The sequence below is a fragment of the Ciconia boyciana genome, chromosome 1, assembly GCF_034638445.1.
Source record: "Ciconia boyciana chromosome 1, ASM3463844v1, whole genome shotgun sequence".
Taxonomy (NCBI): Eukaryota; Metazoa; Chordata; class Aves; order Ciconiiformes; family Ciconiidae; genus Ciconia; species Ciconia boyciana.
Genome location: NC_132934.1, coordinates 32,448,265 through 32,468,811, shown reverse-complemented (window position 1 = coordinate 32,468,811; position 20,547 = coordinate 32,448,265). Strand labels below are relative to the sequence as shown.

Below are 20,547 nucleotides of genomic sequence, written 5' to 3'. Positions count from 1 at the left end.
GACTGAAGTGAGTAATTGAATTACGTTGAGCCTCTGAAGTTTGCCTTTTATTTATATATTTCCCCCAATTGTGTGGCTCGGTCTGCCATTGGCTGCGGTCCCTGCAGCCTACCCGAGGGCTCTGCAGTTACATAAGGCTCTGCTGGGAGCCTATATAAAGCCTTTTTGCACGCCAGCAAGAGACAGAATTTTATCAAGATCCAGGTCCCACTGCTTTAGTTCGCACAAGCAGGAGGAGATTTGCTTGAAGATACACCGAAACCTGAGCCCAGGCTGGTTTGTTTGCTAGCCAATACTTCACAGCTGTCAACCTGAGTCGCAAGTAGCAGCTACTCTAAGTAGCTTCTGTGCACTATGAAGAATTTTTCATTTCCTATGCAGGATAACACACATCAGACCGAGAGTCCTTCTCCTCACAGATTCCTGAGTTTGACAAATCAGTCAGATCCTGTTGGAAGACCAGAAAGAGATGAGCAATTAGCTCAAGTAGAGATTGCTGTTCTGGGGGTCATATTTCTGACAGCATCTGTGGGCAATTTTATTCTCATACTGGTGCTGTGGCGAAGAAGAAAGAAGCTCTCTAGGATGTATGTATTCATGCTTCACCTCAGCATCGCTGACTTAGTGGTAGCCTTTTTTCAAGTGCTGCCTCAACTTATATGGGATATTACAGATGTTTTCATAGGGCCAGATTTCTTGTGCAGAATTATCAAATATCTACAATTGCTGGGCATGTTTGCCTCTACTTATATGATAGTGGTCATGACAGTGGACAGATATCAAGCAGTTTGCTACCCTATGGTCACTTTCCAAAAGAAGAGAGCTCTCTGGAACATCCCCATTTGCACCAGCTGGTCTATATCACTGATTCTTAGCCTACCACAGGTATTTATCTTTTCTAAGACTGAAATATCTCCAGGTATCTTTGAATGTTGGGGTGAATTTATTCAGCCATGGGGCCCAAGGGCATATGTGACTTGGATTTTTGTAGTTATATTCTTCATTCCCTCAGCCATCCTTATCACATGCCAGGTTAAGATTTGCAAAATAATCAAAAGAAATATATATGTGAAAAAACAGAATGACTATGAAGTAACAAATCAGAAGCAAGTCCTGCCATCCCGAGCAAGCAGTGTGAACTGTATTTCAAAGGCTATGATCAAGACTGTAAAAATGACCGTGGTGACAGTTGTTGCGTATGTTCTCTGTTGGTCACCTTTCTTTATTGCACAGCTGTGGTCTGTGTGGTTCCCCAGTGTCGTGACCGAAGGTAAGATACTCTCCATCCTCATTCATAACTTCATAGCAGGCTAGCACATTTCTGTATTGCTTTGTATTTGCACTTTGCTTTTGTGTAAAAGTTACATGTGATCATTTCAATATGATTAAAAAGAAAATCCTGGGTTGATTATCTACTGTATTTAATTAGGTACAGAGAACTTCATGTGTTCTGTGATCTAAACATTATATAAGTTTGTATTTTGTGTATGTGTGTATGTTTTGAGTGACTAATGATTTAAAGATTAATAAACAGCACAGGGAAGAGTATCATCTGCTCCGGCAAGGGTTCAGACTTTTAGAGGTTTTAGATATTATAGCAGCAGTATTTTGGGTTCTTGAGGTGAAAAGGAGTAATTAACTATTCAAAGTAATAAAATAAAGGTTTCTTATTTACTGGATAGAACAGTGATGTTATAAGACATCTGATTTTTTTTTTTTAATATTGAAATCGTATTGATGAAATCTCTGTAGTACACTATGAAACAATTAGAAGTTGTGAAACAGCTGGTTTTCAAGCAAAAAAAAGCAAGCCCGAGAGAGATATCAAAGAACATCATGTTGTAAACAAGATTAATCTTGTCAAACCTATACTGTTGCCTCTTTGTGAAAGGCAGACTCTGTATGTGACTTTATTTAAGTTCACCTATTCTAAACTCAAAGATATAAACCAAAGGAGAAAAAAAATCATAGCTCTGCCTGATGAAAAAAACCCTTTTGATCTTTGTTTTAAGAATTCTGTCAGTGTAAATTTGAGTCTTACTGTACATATATTTATATCAATATCTGTGTTTATCCATATCTGTATAGCAGGTTAGTAATTGCTTTTAAATTTAATGCAGCTACATCAAAAAAGAGCTATATGGAACTGTTCAATTGTGAAATGCATAGAATACAGTGTGCTTCATACCTTCAACAATTACAAATTGCATGGAATAAATGGGAATTTCCCATTATTAGATTAACTTTAATATATGAGCAGGTACACCAGAAAGCAGCAGACTGTGAAAATGTTACTTATTTGTACAAGCACTTTATTTACTCTGTTATTCCTTTAACTATTTCATTCTAGGTTCGGCGTTCACCATTATCATGCTCCTTGGCAATTTAAATAGTTGCACCAACCCATGGATTTACATGTATTTTTGTGGCCACATTCCATATTGCACAAATAAGCAGCTGGAGAACACCTCGGCTCAAGAGGAATCGGTGATCACGGGGAGCATTAATTTGGTAGACAGAGACCCTGAGGAAAACAGTACTTCTGCATAAATGTTGAATGCTTTTTGTTGTTTTGTTACATTTGCTATGTTTGCAAGACATACTGGTATTTTACCTCTGTCCCTTGTTTTGTGGATAAGGAAGCTGGAAAAGTGTCTTTTGTTGTGTAAATATATTTCTCTGCAGTCTGTAGCACATACAGGAAGTTTCTGTGTTGTGCAAGCCTGACTCAGTACTTCCATCACCACTGCGTTATCAGAATGAGTTCTTGTAAAGACTGACAGGGATACTTAAAAGTATCTTAGAAATTTTCTGTCCTAAAGTACTTTCTCTTCTGTGATTCTGGATTTCTAAGTAGTAAAATTTTACAACTAATTGGTACCACAAATGGAAACATAATTGGAAAGGAATCTGACATAATTAGACTTGAATATGTGTTCAGATTGAATTGTTCATCGTTCTGGTGTGATTGGGGCACAGTTTGACAAATCTTGAGAAGGCAGCAGAAAGTCAGAAAAATCCATTGCCAGCTATTATTAACGCCTGTTTTAAATTAACTCCTTATATACTTTTATAACATGCCTAGAAGCTTAATATTTTTCGAAAAAATAATTCAGTGTCCTTGTGACACTGAACACCTACTTCAGTTTCAAATGCCACTGTGGATTGCAGGAGGTCAGCAGAGCATAGTAGCAGTCCAGGTTTGTGGCTTCACACCACGGGATTTCATCTTCTCTGCATTCCCTGACGTGCAAGCAGTTAACTGAAACTCCCCACACATACACACACATATACATACTTTAAATAAAAATGGTGCTAGGAATGTAAACTTTCATTTGGTATTCAGACCTATTTTTTCTGGCATGCAATTTATTGACAGAGTGTGCTTAGCACCCTTCAGGCTCAAATTCAATTATTTCCCCTTTGTGGTAAAAATAATTCTGAATATCTTTATCTCAAAATGCCATTTGCTTGCTAGTTTGTGGATGTTTTATGCAGGTAGCTATTTATTCCCCTTCCAGTGTCTGCAATCTAATCAGAGGAGTATGGAAGGAATATCAGCAAGGCTCTTTCAGGTGAGAACAGAGCTGGATTCACAGAGATTCTTGGTGATACTTGCATATCATCTGCCTACATTATACTATGTTTCATCAGTGTTATTCACATTTCATTTTTATGAGTGCTAGCAATCTCAAATTTCAATGGAAAAGCTATAAAAGTGTGTGTGGGGTTTAATAGTCTAAATTGTACTCAAAGAAATTGAACTGTGCGAAGTGCTGCTGTACAATGAATAGTTACGCTTCAGGTTAATGTGTGCTGATACGACTGAATATTCTATCATTTCTATTCCTTGTATAGTTAGACCAGATAGGGGTACAAACCAATATTGCTGTTCTTTATGATGGGAAAAGCTAGTGTCCCAGTCCAGTTGGCAAGAAGAGCAGGTCTCCAGCAAGTAGGAGGAGGAAGAAGGTGGATGAAGATAGTACCAGAGCCACACAGGAATGGGAAGAGTCTGTATGAAGTCTCTTATTATAATTGCAGTTGATACTTTTTTCTTGCTGGATTTTTTTCCCTCTCTTTAATCAATAGTTGTTAATTCTACCCTACAACATGTCCCCAGTTAGAGCAATTCTGTAACTCAAATGACTGTCCTTATCTGGGGTATGAACATCCAAGATACAATCCATACTATTGATAGGACATTTGTTGTATTCAGCCACTGACTTTCTAAGACTTTCAGTCAAATTAGCTCTCAGTTAGGTGCTCCCTTATGACCTAATCCAATGGTTAATGGTGGGGTTTTTTTTGTTTTTCTGTTTCCTTCGATTGCAGTTAGTTACATAGTAAAATATGCAGTGTTGAAGGGAACTGTAAATAGGAACACTTCAAGGAATTACCTGTGTCATTGTACTACTGGATTTGCAGCAAAACACATTGAAAGCCTCAAAAAGTACAACTGCAAGGGAAACAGGCATTCAAATTGCATGCAAATAGTCATCCAGATCCAGAACTGACGTAAGTCACAGTACTGCTCGGAGACCGCAGTGGAGCTGTGCCATTTTACACCACCTGATCTGCCCTCTGATATTTAAAAAGTATAACTTCTGCTACTTATATTTCTGCATTGCTCATATATTTGTTACTGGCTCTATTAATAATTTGGTAGAGCTTGATTTCTCAAATAACAGTAGCTCAATGTTTTCTATATAAGTCTGAGAGCAATATTAACTGTCCATATTTCAGATATTTTGATCATGTAATGAATGAAATGCCAGAACTTCTGAACTTCACTAATGAATGCTCACTGTCTGTAATGTTCAAAACAATGATATTTTAGTCTCTCAAGTGCTTTCTTTCTGATTTTTTCATTTTCTTTCCCCTGAGGTCAGTCCTGCTATTGAGAAGAAAAATAAAGGTTACTGTGCTACAGTGTCAAACTACAGGCTATGGACACTTTTAGTTTCAGTCTATCAGGAGGTATTTGAACGCTGGTATTCCTGCTTTTTTTCGTAGCAAAGTGGATTGGGCTGCATTTTCCAGATGTCAGTCATTATCCCGCATGGCCTGCCCTGCCTGCCCCATGGACAGCTCTGACCCCTGACACACACATTCAATTAATTTTGATAATTCTTTTTTTTCTAATAAAGTGTCCTTTACAGGGCTTTTCTTATTTCTTAAAGAAAAAGACATTTAAAAATATAATGAAATTTTTCTCTCTGTAAATTTGGCTATCAGTTTTCTTGGGAGTTGTAGTTTGAACATCTTGTGCCCTTGTTTTCCTCTCTATTTTCATTCTTCAGCTGGACTATATCTTTTCCAGTTCACTGTCACTTAGATTTCCAATAGGCATTACATTGTCTTATAAGATGGATGACTGTGAGACATCACCGTAGTCTGGCTAGGGTGTTTAATCCATATGGGAAAATCAGAAACTCGAACGTACATGTCCCTGGAGGCACTGTGGAAGCACATGCAAATGAAAAAATCCAATTATCAGGTGAAAGCCTTCCTCATCAATTCCTAGATTCTGATTTCTCACACAAATCACTGAGCAGAAAAATACATAGCGTACAAGTTCACACTCTTGAAGTGAATGGGTATGTTGTTGATACAGGCACTGCAGTATAGTTTCTGGTTATCTGTTGGGGGTTTTTTTGTTGGTTTTTTTTTTTACTTTCCAGGATTTTGTTACCACTTGAGAAAGGCATAGTTCAGTAAAAGGAATTAGGTTCTTTTTAAAAAATTAGTAGTTTATATTTTGCAGTACAGGTAAGAAGAATCAAAGACAATGTAATCTATCAATTCTGTATAGATCTATTACAGAAAAAAAAAACCAACTAGTAGAATGAAAGGAAAATCCCAACATGTGTTTTGCATTCTTTACAGTATATTTTGATAATTCTGTTATTCTACAGAACTGCTGCTGTATTTTCATAGCCAGTCCCAGGTCAGATACTTGTAAATGGTGAATACTGAAGCCAGAGGTGTCGGGTGATAATACTTCTCTTTAATCTTTCAATGAAATGATGCTGACAAATTGTAAAGATGGTGCCAAAATAATGTCCTGCCAATGTTACTTTGATCACTTAGTTCTGACAATGGTAACCGGTTATTGGGTCAAATAAACTGCTCCTGTCTCTGTGTTGTTGGGGGAAGACTGGCAGTGTAATGTGGAGACCCAAGTTGGAACTGGCAGAGTTTATTATGTGAGGCAGACATGGCATGCAGACATGGCTGTATTGTCTAGTTCCCAAACACATGGCCAGGATAAAAGTATCCTCAAGAGCTTGAGAATGTTAGCTATTCTTGGCTGAAGAGTATCGTGAGCAGACAAAGGCAAAGCAAGATGATCCAGCTACTAAGTTCTTTCAGTCAAAACCAATTTGGGTTGGATTCCTAAAAGAAAACAAACAAAAAAACCCACCCCAAACCAAGCAGGCCACTTTCTGTTGTCTTCACAAGGTAGGGATTTGGCCCTGAATGCCCTGGGTATCTACAGGAAACATCCATGATTGTGAACCAGTTGATTCATACATGCAGCAAAACAGGACTGCAAAGGAAAACAAACCAAATGGGAATTGTATTAGAGTAAGGCAGTCACAAATAATTTATTTACTACTGTATTAGCTGATCCATATAGATTTGAATTGAAACGAAATAGCACTCTTAGAAAATCAGAAATAAAACCTGATGTAATTTATGTTACCACATCAAAACTCCAACTGCCATCCCAAACCCCACCTCTTCAGTCCTATGTGTGCCAACCCCAGGCCTCTCTATGCTCTCATGGTCACAGGTAGGGCCTCATGATCTGCAATGCAGTTCCCAGACTCTACCCGCCCTAATCTCTTGCAGAGGTACCCCAGGTTGTCTTCACTTTGCCTCTCTGAAACAAAAGGATAGAAGCTGTGTCTTTTTCTTGGGCTTATATGATGCTCCTGCTATTGCCACTTGAGGACATTCTGAGGGTCATCTCATTAAGAAGGCAAATTCTGGGCATCTTTAAAAGCCCAATTTCCATTACTTTGCACTTCATTTTTTCAGGAATGAAAGAAAGAATAGGCTTTGAGTGAAACTAAGTAGGCCACACCCACTCCCTCTTGCTTTCTTTTCTTGCCAACACAGCAGACAAAAGCATACGCTTTCCAGCAGTAGGTCATAGCAACTAATTTAACTGACCTATTCTATCGTCCAGCTCCATAATGAACTTTGGAGGTAATGAAACTCTAACCAAAGGCTTCTTGAATTTCCATCCAAATGTTGCCCTAGAGGTGCAATGCAAACATATTCAAGTGCTATTGTATTCATCAAATGCTTTTTTATATCATGACTGACACTCTGAAACACCTTCAGAATGGTGGATTTATGTTTCTTGCATCCATTTCAGTATACTTGCCAAAAATTGTTAAAATTATATATTACCCAAATTTTAGCAGCAAATCTCCTGAATTCTGAATTAACAACACAGGAATCAGTAGGACCTTGTGGAGGAAACATTTCAATACCTTCTGGGAAAGAAGTTTGAAAAAATGCCAAACAAAAACATTTGACCTTGAAAATCTATGGAAATTGTGGCTGGGGAGTTGGATACAACTAGAGACAGATAGCATGTTACATCCCAGTAACCACTTTTCAAGAGAATTGATGCAGTAACAGATATCAAAACCAGATACAAGAAAGACTTCATATTATTGTGATCCTCATTGTCATTGTCATCGTCATCATCATCATTATTTACAAGAAATCAGCATATAACCTACAGTAACTTTTAAAACAAAACAAACTTGGCACAGTGCAACATATGTAGACCAGTTCTGAAACTGAAATAATACAAAAGGCATGATTTCAATAAAAAATGCAGCTTTTATCTCTGATGTTGCTATTTTATTTAGCTAAAAAGGTAGAGATATGTTCTTTGTTTCCAAGACTATTGTTCTGTGCACTGAATTCCATGAAGCTACCCAAAGACAAATTTTGGTACAAAACATTCAAAATTTGTTTCATGTTTATATGTTTAGTCGTGTATATACTAAACCAAAATTGTTGCTTTAAGATGCTGGTCTTGTATTCCTTAGCTTGTTCTTGAGTTCAGTTATTATCTATACCACCACCTTTGAAGACATACTTGGAATAAATTATCTGCTAGCTATCACAGTATATTGGAATTGTTTGTCCATGTCTCTAAATGTATTAATAGATGTCTGGCCTCAAATGATTTAATGCTGAGTGGCTCCAGCTTTTGACTTACTGATGGGACAAATTGTACTTCATCATAGAGAATACAAGCCTTCTGGCAAGCACAGTCATGATGTGAACACACTGCTTATTGATACATTTAATACAAATTCCAGTCTGCTGGCGATGTGATTCATATTCCTGATCCTCTGTTGACAAGACTGATGCAATCTCATGTTCTGAGATGGTATGTGTTCAGCTGTAACTATCTGTTCACAAAAAATATGTGAGCAAAACCTCATGAAAGAAATCCTTATTTTCTCCTCAGCACCTGGGTGTCTTGGAGTTTTTCTGTGAAAGAAGGGATTAAAACCTCCACCACTGTAGCATTTGGGCTTGATTTGTGTGAATGGGCTCCATTCACACAGAGGAGCAATACTGGATTGTAGGACACTTACATGTAGACTGTATTAAAGGAATGATATGATGGAAAATCAAACACTTACAGCACCAGAAGTACCTCAGTGTCAGTATGCATGTGCTTAATACACTAGTTAATGACATGGAGCTGCCATAGGGCTGCCCTGCTGCTGTTCCTGCAGATCCTGGATGGAGCATGCCCAGCGTATACACAGTCTTTGGGAAATTTCCCCGCCAAAGTCTCTCTGATGTGGATGTGGAAGATCAAATAGGAGTAAGATGTCATATAAAAGCTCCCTCAGAGTGCACTAAAAGTGCACATGCACTAAAGGTGCATACTGGATGGCTAAAGCATATTGTGTTTATTTAGATTGCTAACAGTGATGATCAGAACTGGACCACATATATTATTAACAAGGCTGTCTGCCCATGGACATATGCACACAAACAGGCAAACTGATCACGAAGTACCTCAGGTGATGTCCATATTGGAGGCACTAGCACAGGCATATCCTTAGCTACTTCTTGCACTTTTTTTGTAATGAAACAGTGCACTGAATATCCAACTGGGCATGAACAAAACAAAGCGAGCGACTAGCGCATTGGAAGTTGACATAATTGCATAGTGCATACAGATGACTGTGCAGGCAAGTCCTACCAGGGTGCCACTGGCTATTTTGGGAGCCCAGAGGGCAGAAGCGCTCTGCCCAACACTCCCTCCACCTCCACCTCTTCCTCATTCCATGGGACTAAAAGGAGGAGATGACATGTGGTTGCATCTCTGCAACATAATAAGCATATAGATGTGTAAGCGTCTTTGTCTTTTGACTCTTTTTCCCCACAATGTCACCTTAGTCTGGTAGTGTTCGTAGAAACTCCTAATGATTCTGCAAGAGAAGGACATTACCCTATGATAGAGGATTTGTTCTGCTGAGAATGAGACAGTTAAGCTCATCTTACTTGCAATTTAAGCAAGGACTGTCTCTAAGGTGTGAAGTGTTGAATTTTGTTTTTAATTACCCAGGGACACTATAAAAAAATACATTTTCAGTCACTGAAATGGAGGAACCAGACTGACTGAATACCTGACTTATGTATTAATTCAGTAGGTTCAGGTTTTCCTTTAATAAAGATTCTTTCCTATAAATCAAAAAAGATGAGAGGAATATCATAAATATAAAATTAGGCTAATCCTATTGAATTTTAAGCTGTGTTGAGGCTGTAAGATAGAACTAATACATTGATAAAAGACAAAGAGTTAACTTGATACTTTGATCAAAAGAAATACAGTATTTTATGTGCATTATCTGTAAAATATCTGGAGGCACAAAAGGACTGTTCTTAGAATGCTATCAAATGCTGTTGTATAAGTCAATTTCTAAGGTAAGTCCATCATTGTGTAATAAAAACATCCACGTCAGAAATAGAAGTGTTTATATGTTAAAATTTAATCTTGTAATTTGATACAAACTGCATAAGTTGTAATACTGTTTTTTTTCTATACTGCTCTCCAAAGCTGAAACATGTTCTCTGCCTTCAGGATAAGAAATCAACCAATTACAAGTTTATACATGCATTTGTGTCCTGGAGGGAAATGTAGAGTTGATTCAGCCAAAATCTCAGAACTGAACTGCATTCAAATTATTCATCATCCTCCTGCATCTCTAAGAGAAAGAAATTATGCAAACAGCATTATTTTTCACAGAAATTTCAACATTTCTGTTAACACTGAACATTATGAAAATATATTGTGGTATGCTATGTAGCTAGAAAATGTCACAATATCCATAACTTTCCAAGTTAATATTTCAGCATTGTATAATTTCACATTGTTATCAAATAATGATTTACCTTGTAATAATGAGAATGGGGAAATAGGAATGGAAATACTTCTTCAAATTCTACTCCGAAAATTCTTTTAAACTTCTGCTTTTTACACCCCTCTGGTGTAAAAAGTAATGCAAATGATTTAGATGAGTCTCCATTAGTGGCACAAACTTTTACACTTCATTGTGCTCCCCAAGGCGTGCTGCATGCTCAGAATGTGAATAATCACCCAGAGATGAAAGTGCTTAATGTATCACATGTGACGGACAAGATAAATCAGAAAACTGCCTTGGTTCAAAAAGACATCCTACCTGAACCAAGGTTTGAAACCAAGTACGTACACACCTTCAGACATACAAACAAATTTTGCATTTAACGTAAAAGCAAGTTGGAGGAGCAGGTACTCAAAAAGCTTCTTCATGTCCTAGGCTATTTAGGACTAGAGCACTTACTACAAGACTCAAAACCCAGTAAAGTGCAAGCACAATTATTGCCCAATCCCTATCAACAACAAGTTTATCCCATCTATCTGGATTAAAGCGAGGTTTGGCAAAAGGCTGCATCATGTGAAAACCTGTGGTTTCCTTTGTGGTCTGTGGAGAAAATGAGGCTATTTCTCCCTGGGTAGGCTTTAAAATGATATCGTCAAACACCTTAATGTGTCACATACAGAACTATGTTTAGGAACCATTTCCATGCTATGCAATGTTAACCCAATGGTCATGTGTGCTGCCAGTTGTTTGGTTGCTGTGTGATTGAGTGGCACATTTGCAGCCTGAGTACCAAGCAAATACATGTAAGGAAGCATAGACTGTAGAAAACAGTCAGTTACTAAGCAAGCTTTCTGCAGCACATATGCTACGGAACAGCAAATTGTAACAGAGAGATGAAAATATAGGTTTGAGGGTCTGTGAACAATGCCAATTGGTATGACACAATTACAGAAGCATTTGTGCTAATTTTTTCCTACCCCCCTGAGAACATCTACAGACTACGTAATAACAATCAAAGTTTGCAGTTTGTTCCTTGGCAGATGAACAGTTCAAATTTTAAGCTGCTTATATGACTTTTTTTTTTTAATGTCTGCAGTTTGAAATTGATTGCTGCTTGAACAATCTGGCACCTCTTTCTTACCAAGCCTTGGTTTTTTTCTGAAGTTTGAGAGTGTTCTGTTGGAAATTAAAGTTGTTATGACTGAATCACTCTCAAAGCCAGTGAGTATCTAGTGGGTGACAACAACCTGCCACCTTTTGGGGCTCCTAATCTTAGGTCTGGCTGAAGAGATCAGGATTCAAGGTAATGTACGGGTCTGGAAGAATCCCTGTGAACTGTCCTCAGGGGCTGCCCCAGTCCCTGGCATGCTCTACATGATATCTGGAGGAAGGGGTGATATACATCTTATTCTTATGCAGGGGGTATGCGGCCATATAAGTGGATTTCTGGCCCTTACTGATTTGTTTGTCAGACAGGAAGAGAATATTACATAAACCAGTTATTCTCTTCATTATCCTCTTATCATCTACATTACAAAAAAGACCTTTAAAACAGCCCTTTAAAGATTATTATACTGAGTGCTATATAAACAGATAGGAAAAAACTATTCCTTCCATAACATACTCACTTTTTATTTAAGACTAAATGCAACATTGTCAAGCAACCAAAGATAGAAATTATGAATCCTTTTCAGTCGGACAGTAATCTGAAAGTGTGAATATTTTCCTAACATAGTTTGTTTTATTTTCACTCGATACATCAGCTGTTGAACACAGAGGCTTCCAGGCTGTCCCATCCTTCAACAGTCTAAGCCCAAATACCAAAACATGGCTCCCAAAGAGCAACACTGCACTGAGAATTAACACTTGCAAATAAATAAGAGTGCATCTCTTTCTGCCTTCATCAGCTACCGATGGTACAAATACCACTGTGAAGGTTTCCTGTATCTTAAAGTCACAGTGCAGTATGATATACAATGTGTATTTTAGATACCCATAATTGTGTGGTTAAAGAAAGAGGCCAAGATATGTGCAATCTTAGCAAAAAGCAGTCTTTGAAGTGTAAGCCTTTAAAAGAACAGCTTGTTTATTGAAGAGCAAAGATTAATTACAGGTATAATTTTAAATACAAATCAGTTATACTATATTCTCATTATTAGAGCTACTTGTGTTTGTCCTCCTGAATATGAAAATAATGGGACTGAAATGGGTAAGAAAAGAAAAAAATGAGACAGGGGAAAAGGAGTGAGAGCCTTAAAAGTTTGCTTTAAATAAAGACAGGAATACAATGATCATGGAGAATAAAAAGAAATGGTACCAAGGATACCGGTGACTGCACTTACTCAGAAGTTCAACCTAGCTTAACAGCTTCAGATATAAGCTTTCTTGTAAATCTCATGATTTTTGTATATGTCTATTTGGAAAAGCATGTTGGTGGTTTATTCTGAGAAATTTGTCATATGGCTACAACATTAATTCTCTTATAAAGTGTTCTTAAATGGGAACTACAGCAAGTTTTAAGAGTGTGAAGCTTGTAAGGTTGTCTCAGTTCTAATTTTAATATCCTAACAAGCCAGCCTACATCAAAGTAACTGGGTGTTAAATAAAAGTGCCAATATATCCCTTTTTTCATTAAGCATGCCATACTTGTCTTATTCAATGTCAATTAAATGAACAGAGGCTTCTCAAACCAGTAAGGAACCAATTACACATTAAGGGCTTGTCTCTGACCTTTGTTTAAAGAAAGTGAATGGTGAAATGTAGTTTTATCCCTGAATTTGATTGTGGATGTGCTAGATTGCTTTTAGTAAAAATGTGGTAGATTGCTAGTGACATTCACCCCAGTTCAACCGCCAAGGAGAGCTCCAAATGGGAAGAAGAAGGCAGCTCAGGCACTAGGCACTGTGGAGGTAGAGATGCTGGGCAGAGGCTGCTGGAATCCTGGGAGCCGTCTGATGGGCAGGCAGTGGAGCTGGGAAGGAGCGTCCTACTTGCAAAGAACCAGTGAGAGCTGCAACGTGTGTTTCTAGGGCTTGGCTGCAGACGAAGTCAGGACGATGGGTCCAAACAAGACCTGCAGCAGGACTGAATATTTGCTGTGGGTTTGTGGCCAAGCGTGTGATTACTTGAGGAAAATGGGTAGGCTTGAGTAAGCGTTTGCGAAGCCAGAGCAGATGTCTTCCATCCTGGGCTATTCCTCAGATTTGAGATAAGAATTGCTTTTAACTTTCCTTTAACATTGCCAGAGAAATGTGTATAAAGTATTTCAATTTATTATTGTTTGTAGCTATCATAATAAAGGAATTTATGGAAGTTCCTGGGAATCCCTCATTTGACACTCTAGAGGAGGGTGTGTATGGGCGAGGGCTGTTGGGTTTGTCTGAGAGAATCAAATCCATCAGAGAACTTGGTTCAAGTTGGGTGAAAGGTTTCAGCTAAAAAAGTGTAAGAAAAAAAATGCAAAATGTCAAAATGATCAGTTTTTCATTTAAAGATTATCAGTTTATGAAAAAGTAAATAGGGATTCATCTGCAAAATGAAACAAGATGATTTCTTTTCAATTTTCTGTTTCAATAAATTAGAAGAATCTCTCAATTTTGAATTGATCTCAATGTCCTAGCTTAAAAAATATGCATTATTTAAACAGCTCTGCTTCTGGGAGAAGTTGGCCCAATGTGCTACCAAATACGAAAGGACTGGGTATGCCACACATTTCGGAAGAATGCTCTGAGATCACTGTCTGGGTAGTCACCGCTCAGCCTTCATACCATCTCCTGAAATGACCATGAGTGGGGACTCAGTAAATATAGATAGCGTTCTAACCCCTCTTTAACCATATGTCTATGTAATTTTTGTGTCTCCTTTATGATATTACAGGCAACTGAGCTGCTGAAGTATATTTCTGCTAGATACATTGTTCTTCTAAATAGCTATTAAAACCTGCATTATGTGGAAAAGAACTATGGGCTAAAACTTCTTGGATTCAGATGCAAATGAACAGGGAGGTAATAACCAGGCAACATGATTGTTGAATCATAAATCTCTCATGGAATAATAATATAAAAAATGTCCATGTATAAATAATGCCTTTATGTTTTGAAATTTGTCATACCAAGTGGCACACCAGCAATATGAACTGAGGGTTTCAGCAATTTTTAGCACACGGATACTTCACAGAATAATAAAGAAAATGACCTGATATTCTTCCTACAGGAAATGCATCCTACAGGAGACAGCATAGTTAATTGAAAAGGCACCTCACTGAGAGGTAAGTCCTATACTGCAACATGCAATCATTTTCTCCAGAAATTTGTTCAAGTATTGCATTTGACGCTGTTCCTTTATGAGGAACATGCCCATCAAAAATTGGGAATTTTTACTAACTTTTAGTGGGATTAACTTTAAATGAAAAAGGTTTAGATATTGTATCATAGTATCATACAATTATTTAGGTTAGAAAAGACCTCTGGAGGAGATGGAGTCCAACCCCCTGCCCAAAACAGGTCTAATTACTTCAGGTTGATCGGGGGCTTGTCCAGCAGAGAGTGCTGCATAGATTATAAACTTCATCAATTCTATTTTTGGCTCAAAGCCCTGTGTTTGTAACTAGGCAATCCCAATAACTGGGGATTTTAAGGAAGCTCATTTATTCTATTTTTCATGGTCAATTTTCCAAGACCATATACTTTTATATTATATTTCCCAAGCATACTTCAGTTATGCCAATATACAAATAGCCAAGAAGTTGGCTCCTATTCTGGATTTCATCATGGCTTAATCTTTACTTTTGCATCAGAACTAGAGTTATGTGACATATTTTTGGAATACTGCAAAGTTCTGACAATGTAGTGGAAAACCTTTTATGGATCCTTCAGACACATTGATTTTTTTATTGTTGTTCTCAGATTGCAATTTATGCTATTTCTATTTATTTCTAATTTTTGGCAGCAAGGATTTTAACAGGGTGGTAGGGTTAGTCTGTATGCGTTCTCAGAGCTAGTTCATCATTAGTGCTGACCTGCCACTAGCACACTGCTAGAACAGAGGTTTAGTGAATAAAGTGAAAACGATCACTCAACTCTCTGGAGTCACCCTTTGTGCCTTATTGTCTGAACCTGGCCCAAACAAGTTCGTGCTGCCTTGTTCTTGGTATGTATTTTGGAAGCTAGCATCTAATTGAGGCCACAGCTCTGCTCTTGAACCTGGAACTGTTTGATTTTGGTTTCACTCTTTGGTTCAGGTACGAGCTTAGCCACATCTGAATGTGGCAGTGGGAGGACGACACCATACTCTCCTCACCCTTCCTGCCTCCACACTAGTGTCCTTGCATCCGCAAATAAGAGAAGTGACCATGCTGCCCTCCAATGCTTTCCCAGCTTGGATGGCTGGAGAATCAGGCTGGTAAGGGTGCACCAGCCCTGCAGCGGAGATGGCACAGGAACCCCAGCTGGGAGGTTTCATATGTAGTTGGCGGGAGGATGGAGAGCAGATCAGAGTAGGACCCTCTCTTGAATTTTTGGAGATCATCTCTAGAGAAATCACTCTTCATTTAACTATTCAGACAGCCTATGCAGGTTACCTGGCCAATATAGTTATCTAAAGTTTACTTACTTTAGTAACCTGTATTACTTCTGTGCTCCACACATACAGAGGGATATAATTCTTTGAAAAGGGGTCTCAAAAATGTCCAAAACGACAGCAAGATGGGTAAGAGAGAGCAGGCATGGCACCTTGAGTGGTCCACATAAGCGCTGAGTGGGAAAAGTTAATACTGTGAGTGATAAAACTGAGCTTTAGGTAGTAGGACCTTCTTGTTTGGATAAGACTAAATGTTCAGTGAGAAAGGTCATGACAGGGTAGATAGACAGAACATTTGTTTTTCTTTAATGTGGGGAAGACAGCATTAGAAGCTGATTCATTTCTCACTAAATGTCTGACAAGTAGGCTAGGTTTTTACAAATGGAGTAAGATGGCTAACATCCTTGTGACAACCAAGTGGCAGATTATTTCTTGTCCTTGTCCTTGTTTCTTTGAGATAGATTTGTGAACAAAGGAAGTGTGATAAATATTTTAAACCTTTATTTCATTTAAACATGAAATATTAATGGGTTGGTGATTTATATGTTAAGACCTTACCATTTTAAACCATTTCCTTTTTCTAGTACTTTGAGGAAATGAAAAGAAGATTATAACTTTATGGACTCTTTAGATAAAAAATACTCAGGGAACTTTTAGAACTTCTTATTTTGACGGTAATGCACCAATAATCATTTTGAAATACCCCTCCATTTATTTATGGTATTTCTACTGTACCTGCTACATAAAGCACCAAAGACTGATTGCAATGAAGTCTGGCAATAAAATAGCTTTCTGATGTATTTGAAATAAACAGCTCAACAAACTTGACAACTGACCTTTGCACGTATCTTAATAATGGGCAAGCAGAAACCAGTGGGTTTCTTTTGCATTTATTGCTTGAAGAAGCTGTTGGAAGTAGCTCTGCAGCTGTAGCTGGTGGCTCTGGCTTAGAGTCGTGTCTCTGGGGATCCGTGTGACAAAAGGTTCAACCAGGCATCCTGGGGACGATCCCAGTACCCTGATTTTTGGACTAAGGTTGTGGAGCGCTGCTTTGCCTGCATCCTGGGCTCAGGTGCCACAGGGAATGTGAAGTATCTTCCCACAGATTTTACTGGCATCTTCACAGAAGTTTCCCTGTTGCTGATTATGAGGCTGTCATATGCTCATCGAGTATGACCTGGCAGCTCAGGCCCTGTGTCAGCAGTACTTGCAGGGGTGCCTGCACAGCCCACCCTTGGCAGGATGGCCCGAATAACAACTGCTGTTGGGTGGGAGTGTGAGTGTCCACAGGGTGTGCGAATAAGATACCCCAAACCGTATGAGATGGTGTCTGCCCAACTGACAGTGCTAAAGAGGAGGATAACTGTTGGCCAGATTAAACATGAACCAGGGAATTATAAAGAGACTTTTGAGACACAGGGCTCAGCTTGGGAAGCAGTATAAGCATGAAAATTTGTAACAGTGGGGAGAGACCTTGGAGTGGGAATGGAGCAGTAATATAAATCTGGTTTGAGACTATCAGAAGCTGCCTCACCAGCACTGTGAGCTCTGCCTCTGCCTGATGGCACGTCTTCCCCTTTGGATGAGATGAGCAGCCTGCATCCAACAGCTGGAGTGACAGTGTTGGGTGCACCAAGTGGGGACCCACTCCTGGGGCATGCTTATATGACCCTGTAGGATGATCTCTCACCGGCTTTGAACTAGGGGGCTGTGGGGAGCAGCATGGGATTTGGAGCACCCACATCTGCAACAGGAGGAACCCTTGCTCCCAGGAGAGTCTGGTGCATGTAACCCACATGGGTGAGGGCACGTGGGATGTGTGTGCACCCAAGCGTGTTTGGCTGCTGGTATGTATCAGAGTGAGTATAACTTTTTAGTATTAGTCATAGAGAGATGTTTGGAAATGTGTACCTGTATGTTAACATTTTTAAAGTGTCTGGTATTGTGGTGTATCTGTTGTATTGCTGGTATTGATTCTAAGTGGTATTGGTCCTGAGCTCACTGACTGGCAATTAATTATGTGTAGCTTTGATCTTGATTTTATTTAAACTATGTGAATTGAACATCTTTTCCCCAGACAGGTGTCTGTCAAGACATAGCACAGTCACTGTATAATAGTTGAGCAGTGTTCAGAGGTGATGTGATTTCCTTAGGGATCCTCCAGAAAATTGAGGGTGTCTGCTTTCACCTACTGCTGTATTAATCGTGCCTCCTTGGTGAGGCTGGGGAGGGAAGACTATGTGATGGCTACCTGAGGGCTGCGATATCCACCTTGGGGGCCTCCCCCTCAGTCAGCTGATGTTTCTTTAGGAGAACGAGGCTGCTCTGCTTCTTGTTTTCCCTTGTTCCTTCCACCCACAGTTTCTTCAATTTATTAGCTTAAGGTCAACCTCGTTACAATCAGCTTCTTGTGTCTGTCTTTGTTTTTGACTTTTACCATATTCTTGTCTTCCTTCTAATTCCCACTCTGAATCTTACCTGCTAAGCCCAAAACATCTCCAGAAAGCTCTTCTGTCTTTCAGATCTCTTTTCTCACTCTGTCTCCTTCCTTTCTTCTCTCAACTCATATACAGCACATATCAGGAAGATGTATACTTCATTTCACTGCCAATGTTACATGAAATCTTCACCGGCATTTGTGTGGACACAAATGTGGGTCATACTCCAAGCAGAAATGTCCTTTATGGATTGCAGGCTTGACTGAGAGGAACAGGTGAAACTGGGTGATCGGACAGCCAAAACAAGTGGCAAACTTTCTAGCGATTTCAAGTCTATTACATGTGTGTCTACTTTAAGTCTCCTATATTTACATATATGTGTGAGGGACAGTCTGGCTGGCTGGGGGCAGCTTTGGCATCCAGTATTTCTGGGATGGCCAGAGAAGAGGCTGGAGTAGCCAAGCATGTGGCTAGCGGGAGACTGTGTATTCTGGAGTCTGCCTATGCCTGCCTGCAATTTGGACAATGACAATACCCTGCAAAGAGAGAACTTTTTAGGGACCACTGGCACTGAAAGCAGCATGGAAGATTTGCCCCTGGTGTCCTACAAATCCAAAACAGCTGACCATGACATTTAGAAAATTCAGTCACTAGAGCAAGCTGAGCAGTTTACAGGGCCCATGTGTGGGTAAGCATATAAGAATAAACTGTTCAGCCTGTATATTACCCAAAACATTTACACACTGTCCTGTAAATGGATTATGTGATATTCTACAGAGCAGTACAAATAAATCCAACTCAGGCAAAGATATGCTGAGTTGGCTGCTTGTTGAAAGCCAGAGAGTGCACAAACATATACAGACATCAGCATATACGCATATGCTACTTCAAACGCTTATAAAAAAGAAGATACATTAAATTCCGGGGAGGCTTTTCGGAATCCATTCAGGGTAGGATTTACGAAGCTTTTTCATGTCTTTGAATACTCAGCTCCTATTAAAATGGATTGGAACTGAGCATCCACACCCCTCAGGAAGTTAAAAAAAAAAATCATTAGTCACTTGGTGCCTCAGTTTCCCTTTTGTGAATGAGGAATAATAATTTTCCTTTCTTTCACCTCTCATCTCTCATAGCTATTTTGAAGCTGGATTTATCTCTTTAAATAGGTGTGACATCTAGCACAGTGTGGTCCTGATCTCAGACAGAGCTTAAGTAGGACAGTAAGGTAAATAATGAACAACAACAGTAAATATTTGAAGTAAAAAACATTTTAAATGGTTGATTATGTGCATAAATATACTCCTCCTGAAGTAGAGTTATTCCATATGGCCAGGGTTTTCTTAGAGTATGGTTGTCAAGTTAATCTAACAGGTTGCTGCTGTTGAGAAGAGCAGTTCCTTTCTGTAGCTGCTCATGATCTTACATCCCCAGCCTCTTCTTTGTGCTGACACTGACTCTGATGGGAGCTGGGTTGGGAAAATGAATTGAGAAAACTGGTCCATGACCTTTCACTCATTCCTAGCTGTCTGTGCCCTTCCCTGCCTTGTGTTGGTTCTAGCTTTCATGTTCAAAAACTGATCTAATTTAAAAAACCCACAGAACTTGGGGGTAATGGACACATTTTGGGGGTATGTGTTAGCTTTTTGTCAGATTAGCTCAATGATCTCATTAATCTCACTGTTGTAGGAAAGCAGGAGTAGCTTTAGTAGGATTCTAGGAAAGTAGCACTAGTGGTGGGAGGCTGGAGAAAGGGCAGTCTAAACATGACTTCAGTCAATAAGCTAAGACTAGTGGGGGAAAAAAAAAGAAAAAAGGAATTTCAATGTGCTCTTGACAACTCAGTAATATACAAACATCATAGTGATACAGCTAATACTTCAGTACAGGAAAAAATGTGAGTAGGCTACTGATCATTCAGCATAGCATTCAGACTAAAAACCAGAGACTGAAAACCTAATCTATTAAATAATACGGACAAGCTGTTGTATTATCTGATCAACACTCATTTGGCATCTAATAGCTGTCTAGAGCTGCCCATTAAGAAGCCTGCACTAAGCGTCCTTGAAAGTATGGTTTGTGCATTGTTTAATAAATCACTTCAGTGTTGTGCAGAA

The 20,547-nt window shown here is 39.0% G+C and overlaps 1 protein-coding gene across 1 annotated transcript; it reads left to right on the top strand.

The window, feature by feature from the left end:
* Positions 1 to 354: 354 nt before the first annotated feature.
* LOC140656540 (arg8-vasotocin receptor-like) lies at positions 355 to 2,550 on the top strand. The gene is made up of 2 exons (XM_072872421.1): positions 355 to 1,270; positions 2,351 to 2,550. The coding sequence occupies exons 1-2, from the start codon at positions 355 to 357 to the stop codon at positions 2,548 to 2,550; spliced, it is 1,116 nt and encodes a 371-aa protein (XP_072728522.1).
* Positions 2,551 to 20,547: the final 17,997 nt, after the last annotated feature.

Coding starts and splice junctions, on each gene's coding strand:
- LOC140656540 (XM_072872421.1), top strand. CDS start 355: ATGAAGAATTTTTCATTTCCTATGCAGGATAACACACATCAGACCGAG. Junction 1,271..2,350: donor CCCCAGTGTCGTGACCGAAG/GTAAGATACTCT, acceptor ATTTCATTCTAG/GTTCGGCGTTCACCATTATC.